Source organism: Pyxicephalus adspersus, chromosome 10 (genome assembly GCF_032062135.1).
Source record: "Pyxicephalus adspersus chromosome 10, UCB_Pads_2.0, whole genome shotgun sequence".
NCBI classification, from domain to species: domain Eukaryota; kingdom Metazoa; phylum Chordata; class Amphibia; order Anura; family Pyxicephalidae; genus Pyxicephalus; species Pyxicephalus adspersus.
Genome location: NC_092867.1, coordinates 40,618,211 through 40,633,432, shown reverse-complemented (window position 1 = coordinate 40,633,432; position 15,222 = coordinate 40,618,211). Strand labels below are relative to the sequence as shown.

General features: G+C 37.8%; 1 protein-coding gene across 3 annotated transcripts in view; it reads right to left on the bottom strand.

The window, feature by feature from the left end:
* The window catches only part of OPN4 (opsin 4), a 30,637-nt gene extending 15,699 nt beyond the window's left edge, over positions 1 to 14,938 (bottom strand). For 2 of the 3 annotated variants that reach the window (XM_072424266.1, XM_072424267.1), the window contains exons 1-4: positions 14,647 to 14,938; positions 5,376 to 5,518; positions 2,478 to 2,611; positions 169 to 372 (exon numbers count right to left, since the gene is read on the bottom strand). In XM_072424266.1, coding sequence (XP_072280367.1) covers positions 169 to 372; positions 2,478 to 2,611; positions 5,376 to 5,518; positions 14,647 to 14,793 — 628 coding nt within the window. In that variant the 5' untranslated portion in view covers positions 14,794 to 14,938. Of the gene's footprint in view, positions 1 to 168; positions 373 to 2,477; positions 2,612 to 5,375; positions 5,519 to 14,646 lie in introns of those variants that run through there. The other variant, XM_072424268.1, reaches the window with a different exon arrangement.
* Between the last annotated feature and the right edge of the window lie 284 nt (positions 14,939 to 15,222).

Genomic DNA, 15,222 nt, shown 5'->3' with positions numbered 1-15,222 from the left:
CAAACAAAACAAAAAATTAAAGGTATGAACGATGGATGAATGTTATTTTCAAACATAAATTACAATCCAATAATTTTTCTTATATGACAGGCAAGTCACATTCAACTTTAAGAAAGCACTGTGACTCCTAATTTATAATATCTGTGTAAAGCAGTCATCCAGACTTACTCCAACCAAAGAAGGGAGGAAGGCTCCAGGCCAAAGCATACAGCCAAACACCTAAAAGGATTAACACTGCCCTCTTCTTGGACATCACTCCGATGGAGGCAAGCGGACGAGTGATTACGAAATACCTATCCACAGCAATCACCATCAGTGTAATCATTGATGTGATCCCAAACAAGGCGCCACAGAAAGCATATAACTCGCATCCTAGACTGAAAAAAAAATATTCTCAGTGAGAATACACAATTTTTGTATTGTTTTCATTTAAAGATGTGGCATACAGACAAGAGTTGTGAAACGTAATATAAAAGCTGGGCGGTGAATCATATAGCAAAATCCCAAATTTTAGCATTACATTAATTAGGAGTTGCATTTAAACAAAGAGTAAAAACCAATATTCTATAACTGATGATCAGATATCATCTTATAGCTACTCAAAGATTAATATATTCAATTATTTGTCATCTTCTAATAAATTAATCTTTTATGACTAGTCTCTATAAGGAAACAAGTAAAAATTGGTTGGAAATCAGAAGGCCTACCTTTAAGGCCTAACACATCGCCAGCATTAATGTTACTAGTTTTTGTAAGCATTTTAAAAGTGTTCTGCTCTAACCATGAAAAAATGGAGAGACTGGTCACATACAATTCTCCATGAGAGGTAAGACTTCTCTATCATAGGGTAGGGTTATATGACCCCATAGACCACCAATGCTATCACTTTCTGTAACCAGTGAAGAATAATGGGAAAGCTAAATGGCAGCATCTGGCACCTTGGCTTATCAATAGTAAAGTAAAAATTCTCCTGGTGTAGCAATTAATATACTGGCCTTCATTTGCTTAAAGCATATAAACTCAGAAATTTCACTTTACATAAAAACGTAGACAATCTTTTTGTGTAAGGTACAAATTTACTTTGTGTTTTTTTTAGGTGCAACCTTTTTTTTTTTTTAAAAAAAAAAGGATGCAGCACTGACCCTTAATTCTCGATCGCCTAGGCGAATTATTGGGAGCTCGGAGCCTCCCGGGATACCTACGTCATGCATCCCAGGAGGAGTCCTTTCGCCAAAAGAAAAAGGTGCAAGATCGGATCGTAGGAAAAAACTGGCAGCACCTAGAGTGCTAGCCCGAACATGGATGCCGGGACCCGATGGAAGAGACCTCCAGATCGATCGACTGCTCTGCAGGATGAAAGGTAAGTGGATTTTTTTGTTTTGGGTGTTTTTTGGGTTTACTTCCTCATTAAGAATAACAATTTATGGGACTATGAGTGATAACTCAAAGAAGAGAACATTTCACAGGTATGGTATTTTAAAAAATTGCATATTGGGTCTAACAGTACCCCCTAGGGGTATATCTTTAAAAGACAATCGAATTAAAATATATCAATTTCATAACACAAAACAAAAAAGTTATGACATAAAAGTGCCACCAATCAAAAAAATATTTTTCCAATGGTCACTTATCTAAGACATAAATGTGTTCAACATGTATTTACAGTGCAGAATATTACACTGTTTCTATATAGAGGGTCATAACAGCTCCATGTTGTGTTGTTATTGTTGTAAACAGAATTACATGAGTGAAGCTCTTTAAATAAGGGGCAGGGATGTTAAGAACCACAAGACTCGATGAGCCTGATTTATTAAAGCTCTCCAAGACTGGAGCGGATAAACATTCATTAGTAAAGGTTGGTGATCCAGCAAACCTAGAATGGATTTCTTCAAATTCCATTCCAGGTTTGCTGGATCGTCCAGCTTAACTGATGAAAGTGTATACTCTGTCCATTTAATAATTTTAAGCTAATATTTTCAATACTAAGGTATGGTTAGTTATTATACCTCTCGCTGATAAGTGTTTAATGTTAGCTCTGGGTTGGGGTGTCCTTGGTTGGGGTGAGCTCCACGTACAGAATATAGATAGATGAAATTTTTACTACGGTATGTCATTATATATTTGGCAGGTAGTCGTTGTTTATTCTCATCTATTTTTCTGTGGATTTTTGTTAATTATCTCACAGATTAAATTAGTGTTCACAAGTCTTCAAGTGATGACTTTCATGCTATGAGATGACTTTGGCTAGTTTCACATATTCTTTGTTTAAAAAAATAATTTGTAATATTAATTATTTCACTGGATTTAAATAAAATAAATTAAATCAATATGTCTTTGATAAGAATTGTAAAAGGTCATGTTATGATTTGAATTATGGTTTGACGAATAGTTAAGAAAAATACTGTGAAAATTTCATACTGTGTCGGGAGTGACCTACTTTCCCATTGCCCATGTGTTACAAACAATCTTTTTTTTACCTTTCTCTCCAAAGATCCACCGCTTATGTAGACTTGCTGCAAAAAACACTGGTGCCTGAGTTATAGACATGAAGAAGTCACTAATAGCTAGGTTGATAATGAACATGTTGGCCGGAGATCGAAGGCTCCTACTCCTATATGTAAGAAAATTTAAAGGCTTTATTAATGCAAAGCTGTGATGACCAGTAAAAAACAGCTGCCAAGCGATGGAAGAGAAATTGAATTTAGTCAATATTAGCTTACACTGCTCAGCATCATTTAATTATCCAACCTAGATTTAACTACTGCCCTACTGCACGTTCTCTTCTATCCTCCACAGGAAATTAACAGTGACCTCCTTCACTGATTTTCTGGATTTGGGTGATGTTAAGCTTGGGAATCGGGGGCATTTTCTGCACTTGATGAGATTAAGTCTGACTGCTAAATATGGAGATTACACATTCTGATTAGATAATGCCTCAGTTGCTGCTTTAGATCTTTACGGCAACCCCGGCTTTTTATTTGATGAAAGTTTAGAGTACAAGAAGGGTATGAAATAATCAGGGTCTATGTTCAAGTACATGTCACATTGGGTTACACTTATTTTGCCACCCTCTATTGTGACACATTACTAGTACCACTGTATATCCTTGTGTGGCACTCACAGGGACTGCAGAAGAAAAAGAAAAAAAGTTGCCCAATATTTTGGTGGTTCACAACTCACCTTCATCAAAACACACTGCAATATAAATGTGTTCTTATTCTGGATATGGTTAAAATGCTGCAGTTTTACCTCTAAAGTTATCTACAGAGCCCATAGAGATACATTTACAAAAAGCATTTTGAGAATTCCTCAAATTGGTGGATGATGAACCTACGAAGTTAGTGTTGCAAGATCATAGCCCTAGCAGGATAAGTGAAATTTTCACCATATGCCTGCCTTTCATTGATTATTGGCTCCTTCTGCTGACCTCCACCTTACTACAGGTGGATAATATATGTGATAAGTCAAAAGGAACCCCTGAGCATGGAGGGAGACCAAACAGAAGTGTTACTAGAAAGCGCTTAACTTCAAGTATCACAGACAGCAAACAAAAAAGTTTTTTTCACTTCTTTTGTACATAGACCTACTTGCACTTAATTGGAAACTTGTGTTAAAGTCTTTAGTGCCCCAAGCTTATCAGTGGGAGCAGTGAGTTCTGATGCTAGTTACTGTATCTGTGCACCACTTACATGGGCCCTATTATATTTATACAGGTATTATTTTAAAATTATATCATTTATTGTATCTATTATATAGTAAGGTATGTATTTGACCATTGGTTTCTAGGTTTGGGCATAGCACAACCATTGTATTTACTAATTGCAATAATAAACTATATAAATTGTTTTCTGTTCTAGAAACTGGGGAGGACTCGGATCCCCAAACGCTGTATTTGTATATCAATGTCAAATAAAACCTGGCACCACCACACACTGTCATTTCACTAAATATATATAATTGCTAGCAGCCACCACCATACGAATAGCTACCATCTAAAACCCTCAACTTTCGGTTCTGCAAAATTGATTTATATAAGTATAGGTGGGGAAGTACATTTTTTAACCTTCTGGATTATTTGCATTGGATGCGGCTCATAAGCAACCCAATCAAACAAGAAAAAGGTTTTGTCCTAAGTCACTTTCAATTATAATACAAATTGTTAATATTAATAATAATAATAGGGAAAACTGTATAAAACTGTTGTTATTCCCCATATGTTTTACTTGACCCTCTTTTAGGTTACTTAGGTAACTGCAGTGATGCTGTGTATACCCCTCGTGTTCCTAAACTGCAGGTTCTAGTAAACCAAACATATAGCAGGTTACCTGGCCCATATAGTCAGTGTTTTAAGAATGTTTTAGAGTGATAATTCAATCCGATTTTCTTAATCTGATTAGCATTTAGCCTAAAGTCAGAAGACATTTAATATAGGATAATGAATGATGGTAATTTAACAAGATATATTAAAATAAAAATATTTGTTTGCCTAAGTTGTCAGAATGTTCATCAAATACAAAGTACGCAACAAAATCAGTTTTTGTATAATACAGTTACAAAGATGTTAGCTAAAATCATATTTTGGATATTAAAATAAAAAAGCTATTATGTTATATTTAAATGAAAGTTGAATGCTGGGCACATAAAAACACCAATAAATAAATTTCCTAATGAATGTAGTGCAAAAAAAATTAAAATGAAATTTAAATACTTATACACATATAGTAGCCTAATGAGTGATTCCAAATTTAAAGAGTATTTGGCAGCATTTTCACCTGGTCAAGGGATTAAAGGGCCTGGGTAAAGAAATGTGGTGCTGCAGGTTTGCAGAATAATTTGAGATCTAGGCCCGGAGTGTCTGGAAGGAATGGGTGGGCCTGGCACTCCTTGCCTTCTTGGGCCACAGTTTGAAGGTGTCTAGGGAGCATCAGGCTGATGATAAAAAGGATTGTATTTGAGACAGTTGAGAAGTTCAAGCCTGAGGCCTGGTGGCCCAGGAAAGGAGGATGTATGTAGTTTGTATCAAGGTTGTCTCCCAAAAATAGAGGTCTGGTGGACCACCAGCCTGGAGAGAGTGTGTCAGAGAGCCAGGAGGCTGAAAGCTTAACTATTTTCTGGGCTGTGATGACACAGTCCCCCCATGAGGGAAAAATCTTGGATACTTGTTGTGCATGTTGTAGAGTGAACAAAAGTGGACAAATTGCCCTAAAATATGAATTGGAATTAGGAACACCTCTATGCAAGGTGTGATTTGATCCAAATGCCTAGTATACACATAGAAATCAGCTTTAAGGCTTTAATATGCACTATATAGGCAAAGTAAATGTTAGGTTAAAAAGTGAGAACTTTTGGCAGGCTCTGGAGTGACACGTCAGTACCTGCAAAAAGCATAGATGACCAGGAAGTTACCCAGCATTCCTGTTATTCCTACGGCCAATATCACAGCTCCGATTGTATAATGGACATGATCTGGAGCATCAACTGTGGGGAAGACATGCTGAACTTCATCTTTTGGTGTTTCCTAGGTAATACATTAAAAAAGAATATCCCAATTAGTCTGGTATCTTTTGAGAAATTGCCAAGCAGTAAATGTTTAAGCAATTGTATGACATTTCATTCGTTACAACTAAAAACAATATTTTGAATATGCAAAATACTACATATCCTATGATATAACAAACAAAATAAATTCAGACATACTGAAAAAAAAATGTTACACTTCATAGCAGAGTCAGATTTGCTGAAACCGTATTCTCAATTAAATCTTAATTTTAGAGACTTAAGCTGCATACACACTTGCAATAATTGTCATTGGAAAGGATCTTTCACGATCCTTTCCAAAGACTAAGGACTGAAGGATGAATGAACGAGTGCTGTACATACAGCGCCATTTTGCTCTATGGAGAGTGGAGGGGGAGAACGACGGAGCTGCACCCTGCTGTGCGCTCTCCCCCTTCCCTCCCATTACGATCGTTTGTTGTCTCTGGCTGAGAAAAGCTTTCCGGGAGCACTAGAGGTTTTGAATGGGGATACGTGTCCCCATTTAACTTCTATTGCCGGGGATCGCAAACAGGATTCCCAGAGCTGCAAGAATGATTGCAGCTCTAAGAATCCACTGAGATCCTGGGGCACTAGAGGTTAATTACCCTCTAGTACCCAGGGATCTTCTCAATGAACTGCAGAGTGTGCAATCCCCGGCACTAGAGGTTAATTAACATCATCTTTCCATATCACTGTGTCATTCTGATTTCACAATAAACAATTGAATTAAAAATGTGCTTTGAATGCTGGTGAATTATCTATTGACTATAGTTACATAGAGGTATTGAAAGCCATGACGCATTTTAGGCTGTGAAGTTTATTAAGCATAATGTTTTGTAAACGCCCATTTTTTTAACAATACTCACAGGCACCTTTTACCGTGGGGGCAAAAATTTTTAGCATCATTTTTGCGTGTATTCCTCTCATATATAATATTTTTACATTTTTAGCATGACTTAGTCAGCTTCCACTGGGCCCAAGGCTTATTTACACAGTGAGTCTTATGAATGTGTGTTCTGTTTAGTACTTATTAAATAAAGAAAACTTATATAATCAGCTAAATGGAAGTCACATCCAGTTCTATACTGGCTATGTTTATAAGAGTTATAATTGTAAGTACTATCTACATCATTCAACCCTCTTGAAAACAGTGGTGGAAAGGAAGAGGCATATACAGTATGAATGCACATTTTTTAATGTTACTATTGTAACTTGACTTGATTTCACCTTTTAAAGTCCTTGTTTATAGATCTAGAAGTAGGAGGAGGTAGACCAATGGATACAGGCAGTAAAAAAACTTGATGGTGCTCTTAATACTCAATCAAGAGCAAAAAAGAAAAAAAAAGGTAAAGGAATGTGCAATATTATACCCTTGTTTTGTGTCCATTTAGACAGGAGGGTAGGGTACTTGGAAAGGAGCTTGCGGTAGTATAGCAAACAACGGTTGCAGGTTTGGTAGAAAATGTTTTAGGGTCCTGGGCTGTAGAATGTAAGGGAAAGTTGGGTGGGCCCTTTCATTGCCCCAGGACCTGCCCGATGAGGAAGCCTCAGCCAGACGGAACTTGGTGTGTAGGAGTTAACTTTGCTGGCAACTGGGGCTTTATGTTTCCAGGGAATTGTGGTTGAGGAAAGATGTGTGTACAGTAGATGTGAGTGATCAAATGCAACAAATTTAACACTGCAATCGTAAACATTATAGTTTGCTTTATTAAATAAATTGATAAAAGTTTTGTCTCAAACAGAATTCATTTTTCAAAGAGATTTTCAGTCTAAAGAAATTGTTTTACTTTATAGCTTGTAAAGGGAAATTAATCCAAACTATAGACAGAATAATTTGCATCTGTTTCCTTGACTAGGGTAGCTCGGACTTTCTAGCCCATCCTTCACCACCACCATCAGAACCTTCGCTTCCCCCTGACCCCCCACCTGCTAACAAACCACTCCCCCACCTTTAAATACCCAGACACCAATCTTGGATTTAAATTGGTTGGCAAGCAGCCATTTATTTAAACACCATTAAATAAATTAACCATTCAAGTAATTACCAAATATCCAATAATAAAAAAATGACAAATAAATGAATACATTTACACTTTTGATAGGCAAGCATACATTAACATAACATAACACTCCATTATTATTATTATTACTTAACCGGGATTATATAACGCAAACATAATACATTGAATATAACCTATTTAACTAACAACCTAATTCCTCCCTTTATTAATTCCTAACCATCACAACAATATCCATAATGTTATCAAACTCCATACTCCCGGTTATACACCCAAACAACCAGGCTGCAGGTCTCAGAAGGCAAAATTCGCACCCAACAGAACTCTGTGGCTCTGAGATGATTATCGGGTGAGAACCATTGGACGTGTGTACGTAGACTTAATGTAATCACCCTGTTTATCTCTAGTGCAATTCATTGTTCTCGGACTTTGCGACATGCTGTACAATATATTGTAAGGCAACACTTTATCCCTCCCACTTACTGTAATCAGAACAAACCTTTCACCTGAGTTAACAGTGAACTCTAGGAAAACCTAAAATGTGCTCCACACATTTCTCACACAATGTTGTGTCTGTGCTCATGCAGGCACATTGTTGGCACAGGAGGTGCAACCCTGTGGTACCATGACTCCCTGGACTACTTTGTGAGGTGGATTCAAGATATCTGCTATAGCTTTTAATGCTTGTTGAGTGAAAGTCACGGTGTGCTGCCAGCATGTATCCTCTGTCAACCCAAACTCCTGTGTTCTACGATTCTCTACAGTCAAGTTAAATGAGTAGTCAAGTGCCACTGAACATTGACAACATGTTACCTGCCCTCATCACAGAAAGCTAATCTTTGTAAACACTGAAACATTAAGGTAACCTGCAGTATCAGCTTTCCAAACAGGCGTTCTCAAACATTCAATGTGATGGATTTAACTTCTTTTAACCAATTGGATGTTTTCTGCAATGTAATATGCTTTATGTTCTGGATAACAGAATACAGGTGTTAGGAAAAGACAGGTCATACCACTTATTTTTACTTTCCTTTCTGTCTAGACACCTTAATATGCTATTCTAGATAGTTAAAATGATAAAAAGCTAATCTGAGTTTGCAGAACAGGCACAGAAGGCACTTAAAGCTCTAAATTTCTGTGTCATTGGTTTTCAATGACTTAGTTTTACATTATGTGCAGTGAATGCAAGTTGAAAATTTGTGATATACTGTTGTTTTATTTATTTGTTCTTTGTTTATTCTGAGGTTAACTGAGTTTTTGCAGAACTGTAGTCCACGTGTCTTAAAGGAGCCTCCAGCTTATAGCAACATTACCTGGGTTTTGCTAGAAGAAATTAGCATACTTTATTCTAACAAAAAAGCTCTACCTACCAGCACATTTTAGGGAATAGGGCCTCACATCTTTAAAGACTTGATGGGATTGTTTTCATCTGCCTGCCATCCCAGTACTGCTTCCATTCCTGGTCTTTCTGAAACAGTCCTGTCTGTATACTGGCTATGCACCACACTGACTAATTAATTTGGAATATAGTGTGGCTATGTTAATAGGCTTTTTTGCCATTTCCTATCGTTAGGCCCACCTGAGTTGGAGGTGCAAGAAGGTCTGCCATTTGTAAAACCAATTCCAACCAGGTATATGATGCTCTATGTGGTAGACTGGCAACAAAATAAGAGCATCTGCAGCTCTGCAAAAATTATTAAAAGTATACAAAGGAACAAGAGCTTAAATATATTGATGTACATCAGAACTGAAATGGGCCCCCTTTAAAGAAAAAAACTACCCTATCTTCCCTAAATACCTTGCAATTATAAAATAAAAAACAAAAACCCTTCCAAACAGAAGTTGAACAGTCCTGATTACTCCAGTCCCGTCTAACTCGCAGCCACTATATAAGTGGCCTCATTGGCAAAGTTTTGTGACATCAAATTGAATGGCATATGTGGGGCTTGCAATAACTCCCAACAATATTTCCCAGCAGGGCAAGTAATTATTAGCAGTAAGTGTCGGAGACAGCAATGACAATCTCCAATTGTGCATCAGAGTCAGCACTATCTCCCAGCAAGTAGGGATCAGGACCTGCAATAATATGTCGGACAAGTATTACCCTTTAGTAGGTACTAGGGGTAGTATTGTTAACAATCCAGCATATGTCAGAACCAGCAATTAATAAATGTCAGGGTGAGCAATGTACACTATGCCTTCTTGGTTAGTAGGAGATCTGAACAATATTACCCTAAACATGCTCCAGAGGACCCTTCTGGCATAGCTCAAGTCGATTTCCAACATTCCTTCGTTTACCACACTGATTTCCAGTCTGAATTCTATCATAACTTTTATGATTCTGCAGCCTGCTGGTCCCCAAACATAGGAAACGGAGGGGCGGAGCTGCAGGAGTAATAGATTTTAATATGAGAATATTATTTATTTTGAAAATATATTAGGAAGAACCAAGCTCTGCTTCCCTATTTCTTTGTCACACTCAATGAGTATTCTAAAACTCAATGGTATGTTTGTATCAGTTATAGTGTAGAGAGTATACTAATTCACCCCCTCTTAACATCTGATGTGCTGAATACCCCTAAAAATATGTAATTACAAATAGAAAGACTGAGAAAGAGTAGGGTATTTTTGATGCAGCAGTGTATTAAACAACATAAATTCAGACTAGGGTATACAATATTGAATTACACAGACTCCTATTAAATCCCTAGGCTAACTGCCATAGGGGGGTGCAAAAGACTAGACATTAACTCCTACATTTGGATGCAGAGTTTGGCGCATAGGAGTTTGAGAAAAGATAGATGTTGTGTCCTGACGCGATTCGCCTATAGAGGCTTCCTTAGAGGACTTTGCAACAACCTACAATGAAGTTAGAAGTATATTAGGTAGTATTCAGAGGAGTCAGAATCACAGGTAATTGATGGGGCACATCAATTCCAGTACTTAATGGAGTCTGGTAGCAAGTAGATGTATGTATTGCAACCCCTAAGGATCAAGGCTCCTGATGGTGGTGCTAGTGGTTGGAATATAGTAATTTAAACACTTGCTGTGTAATTCAACATTGTATAACCTTGTCTAAATGTATGTTGTTCGAATACACTGCTGCATCAAAAATACCCTACTCTTTCTCAGTCTGTATCTGTTATAATTGGCTGGCAATCTGGATAAAAGCCATACATACTGGATTAGTGGTATTTTAGTACATACATGCACGTGTAAGTGTGTATAGGTTTGTGGCAGTTTGTTTACGGTTTTGCTCATGCATATGCACTTTTCTGTGACAATAAGAAGTTATATGCAATAGAAAGTGGCTGCAGTCTCTAGCTTTGTAACTTTTTCAAATTAACCCAAATCCATATTCACCAACAGTCCCTAATTTTACAAGACTCTCCCAGGTTTAGAGTAAGGCATGGTAGCCCAATACATACAGGTAATACCCACAGTTGAGAAAAGGAACATTTGCTTTTGTGCTCAACTGGTAACTTGTTGATTTCCTTCCCAAAAGTCCCATCTACTTGGTCCCAGCAGTATAGAGGAGGAGTCAGGGGTGAAAGGAGCAAAGTGGGAAAAAGATTTCAATAAAGGGTCTGCACTGGGGTCTGTTACTGAGGTCTGATCTGGGGGTCCCTCCCTGGAAGATTTGCCTAAATGAAGTTGCTTTCAGAATGCAGACCTTGTATGACCACCCAATCATTGCACCTCTGTGAATTATGATATTGCTAAAATTTAGTAGAAAACTAAAGCCCCACCATACAATATACACTAACTAGCAAAGTTTCAATTAATTGAATGGGATAAATATGAAATGAATGTGTGCCGCTGTTTTATTCTAGGCTTGCAAAGAAGTGCAAAACATCCTGAGACGATATTGGATGGACTACAACATCTTCCTGTGAGATTCTACTCGCTCTTTGTTCTATAGTTCATAGTTTGGAAAGATAGTCGAGTCATGCTCAGCAATGCAGAAGATGAGGGTAAGATAGGAATGTTTCTAACTTTATCCTTTCTAAATATGGATTTTGTGGATGGACATATAGCAGGTTATTTGTAGAGGAGAAGGGCGCCTGAACAGCATAAGTAGATCTCCTTTTTTAATAGAAGGTCCACTTTAACTCTTTTAATAGTAGTTCAATAACATTTCGCTTTTCTCTAGGTAGCTGCATGGTAGGTAATTTTAGGAGGTGGTCAACCAAGCACAAGCCAGCATAAGGTTGGTGGCCGAACTAGCATAAGGGGGGACACTTACTTCGACAACTGTCTAGTGCTAGCCATACATGACTTGACCTCGGTTTGATTGATGTTAAAATGTAAGTAAACTAAAAAAACTCACTCACCTTTACTTTTGCTAATCCGTTGATCCTTTCAGAGGTTTTCTGGATCAGGTTCCATGTCATCCTGGAATCTGTCTTCGTCCTGGCATGGAGGAAGTGCCAGGGACCACCATCTTCTTTGCCCTTTTTCCACCTTCTGCCTATGTCACCAGATCTCGCACTGCACAGGCGCGAGATTGTGTGGCATAGCCCACGGTAGATGGGGAAAATAAAGAGTGCCGTGAGATTGGCATTTTCTTTTTCCCCATTGGAGAAAAAGCTTCTTCGGCTCTTGCCTTGGAAAAGAAGGTATAATTTTTACCTATAAAAGAGTTGTCTACCCTTTTATGTAAGGTAAAAATTTTTGTTTAGATCTGCTTTAAGTTTGATCAATTTGTTAAAAAAAATGTTGACTTTTTTTAAAAATCAATTAGACATACTACCACAAACAAACCCATCAGATGCCTATTTCTGACCTGACTAATCAAAAGTCTTTCTACTCTACAATGGATATTGATCACTTTTGATTAATCGAATTAAAGCAGACCTAAACTCAACATTTTTACGATACATAGAAGGGTAGACAACCCTTCTATATAAAGTAAAAATGTTGTGTTTTTTGAAAAAAGGGTGCAGCACTGCTCTTTTTTTAAGTCTTGATGGCCGTGGCAATCAAGACCTAATTGGAACGCAGAGCCTTCGGGATACCTATGTCACACATAAGGCTCTGGCTGCTGCTTCTAGGGCATCTTTTCCTCCAAGTGGAAAGAGATGCTGATCTTAGGCATGTTCCCCTTCACAGGGGCTAAATCACCTGATCTCACACCTGCACAGTGCGAGATCAGATGACAGAGCAAGAAGACCAGAAGAGAAAGCAAAAGATGGCCCCACCCGGAGCAGCGCTATTTAGGGATTTGCCAAAATAAAGGTAAGTGTCATTTTTTATTCTTTAGTTTACTTACTTGCTTTAAGAATGGATTTATGATTGAATAAAACTTTTAATGCGCTGTTTGATTTACCTGGCAAATTGACCCATGTATGGCCAGCTTACGAGCAGATTTACACAACTCCTGATGTATTTGCAGGTCAAGAAGTGAAATCTCCTAAATAGAACACAGATGGCAGAATAATATCCTGACTGGTTTGACCATTCTGTATATTACCAAAAAAATATTTGTATACTTTAAACCTTTTACAGAACAATGACAAAAAAGAAAAGTAAGTTCAGAGATGTTAGCTCCTTTGGTTCATTAGCATTGTTTTAGGAGGTCTTTTCCTTTAACCAAAACAATGTAACCAAAGCAAGCTGATTAAGGGACTGTAAAGCTGCATACACACCTGCAATTTTTCTCGTTGGAAAGGATCTTTCACGATCCTTTCCAACGAGAAAAGACTGCACGATGCATGAACGATGCTGTACATACAGCACCGTTCATGCTCTATGGAGAGGGGAGGGGGAGAGCGACGGAGCGGCACCCTGCTGCGCGCTCTTCCCTTCCCTTTCATTAGGATCGGTCGTCGTCCATCGTCCATGGATCCGCCAGGACGGTCGTCGGACGATGGACGACGACCGACTGTACACACGGCAGATTTTCGCCCGATAATTGGCCGATACCGATTATCGGGCGAGAAAAATTTGCCGTGTGTACGCAGCTTTAGTGTGCACATAAGCCAAGTTCTTTAGCTTTTATGTCCCAACCCCCCTACAGTTATTGTTTCCAATCAAAGAATGAATTCCTGCCATTACATACAAACCACGTGGGCTGGTTCATAATGATCGACCGTTGGTTTTGAACTTGTGTCAGTAGAAGATCTGTTGTGTTGCAGTAGGCCACATTCTTACTATAAGCTGCAGGTATTCAATAACATAAGACATGCAAAACCAGCCAATTAATACCTTAAATCTAACTTTTTTGAGTGTTTTGCCTTCAATCCCCCCACACGCAGAGTCCTCTTTTACCCTTGAATTTGATCTTCTAAAGCACTTAGCACTTGCATCAAGTTTTCACAAGTTTCAATCTCAAATATACACATTTGACCCCCAAGATAAATAGCAAGTGCAACTTTTTGTCCTTAAATAGCCCAACCTACATTGGAAAAAGAATAGTTTAAAATGCTGTCAGTACTGCTGGATCATTTGTAAGATACTGTTTATGTACTGTAATAGTTTAATTGGACATAAAACAGAGTGTTGTACATACAGGTGTAACAATTCACCTGAATTTATTCCACTTTTTATTCATGTATTCAACAGTTAAATGTTCTGTTTTCTTGTTTCTTTTTTCTTTTCTAATTTTATAAGACAACTCCAATAGCAGTGCCAGAGAAAGATGTAATAGTATACTGAATCTCAAATTCAGAATTCTGGGCAACTGCACAACTTTCACATTCTACAGAATAAATTAGAAAATATTAAATAAAGCCCATTGGGACACATGTGTAAAAAAAAGAGTTTGATAGCTACGCACTTGCCGATCAATCATTTTTTAAATTCTTATTGCCCATATAATGCCATTTTTTATTCCCGTAGTCATCACCATTATTATCACCGAGTCATCTACACACACGAAAATAACTTTTAAAGCAAATGGTAATATAGCAAACATAGTTTTGGACTAATTTGTTTTGTAAAGTTTACAGGATGTAACTGCATACGTTTTGGTGCATACAAATATACTTTTTAGAAGGACATAAGATAATATGTCGGAGGCTCAATTCATAAAGTAAATGTCCTTGTGCTAAATATTTGTGAATGGTACCCCAAGTATAATAGAACTTACCATGGTGGTGAAGATTGGTGGTAGTTCCACAAGTTTGTATGAGTTGGCTTCTGAACTATTCCAGGTGCTCAGGGACTCCAGAATCCTAGTGCAGTTAGCGTCTTGAGGAGGACAAGTGATGCCCTTTCTAACAGATAGAGCATTCATCCTTGAATTAAATTATTTGCAGGGTCTGTTGATTGTATTTAGTAGTCCTGACAATGATCTGCTTTTTTCTGAAGCAGAGATGGAGATTGTTTATCTGTGCAGCTGCTGATTTCTGCTTTCATGTGCTGCTGCCAGGAGGCAGAGATGCAACCTCCCTTTAAATATAGGAGCAAGTACCACCCGCACATGCTCATTAAATGTCTGCTCTCATTCATACTACAATTACATGATGCCATTCAAAGACACTTCTTGTCTGTACTCTTTTTGATCTTAGCAAATTAAAATCAGCGGGACTCTGTATTTGGATAATGTGCTTTGAAAGGCAGTCAAAGACAGGTTGACCTGCTTATTAATACTTAGGAATGTGTTGTCATTTTCTTCCTTACAATTTTCCATAATCTGGTGTTAGATAACACACCTTACTCTGAT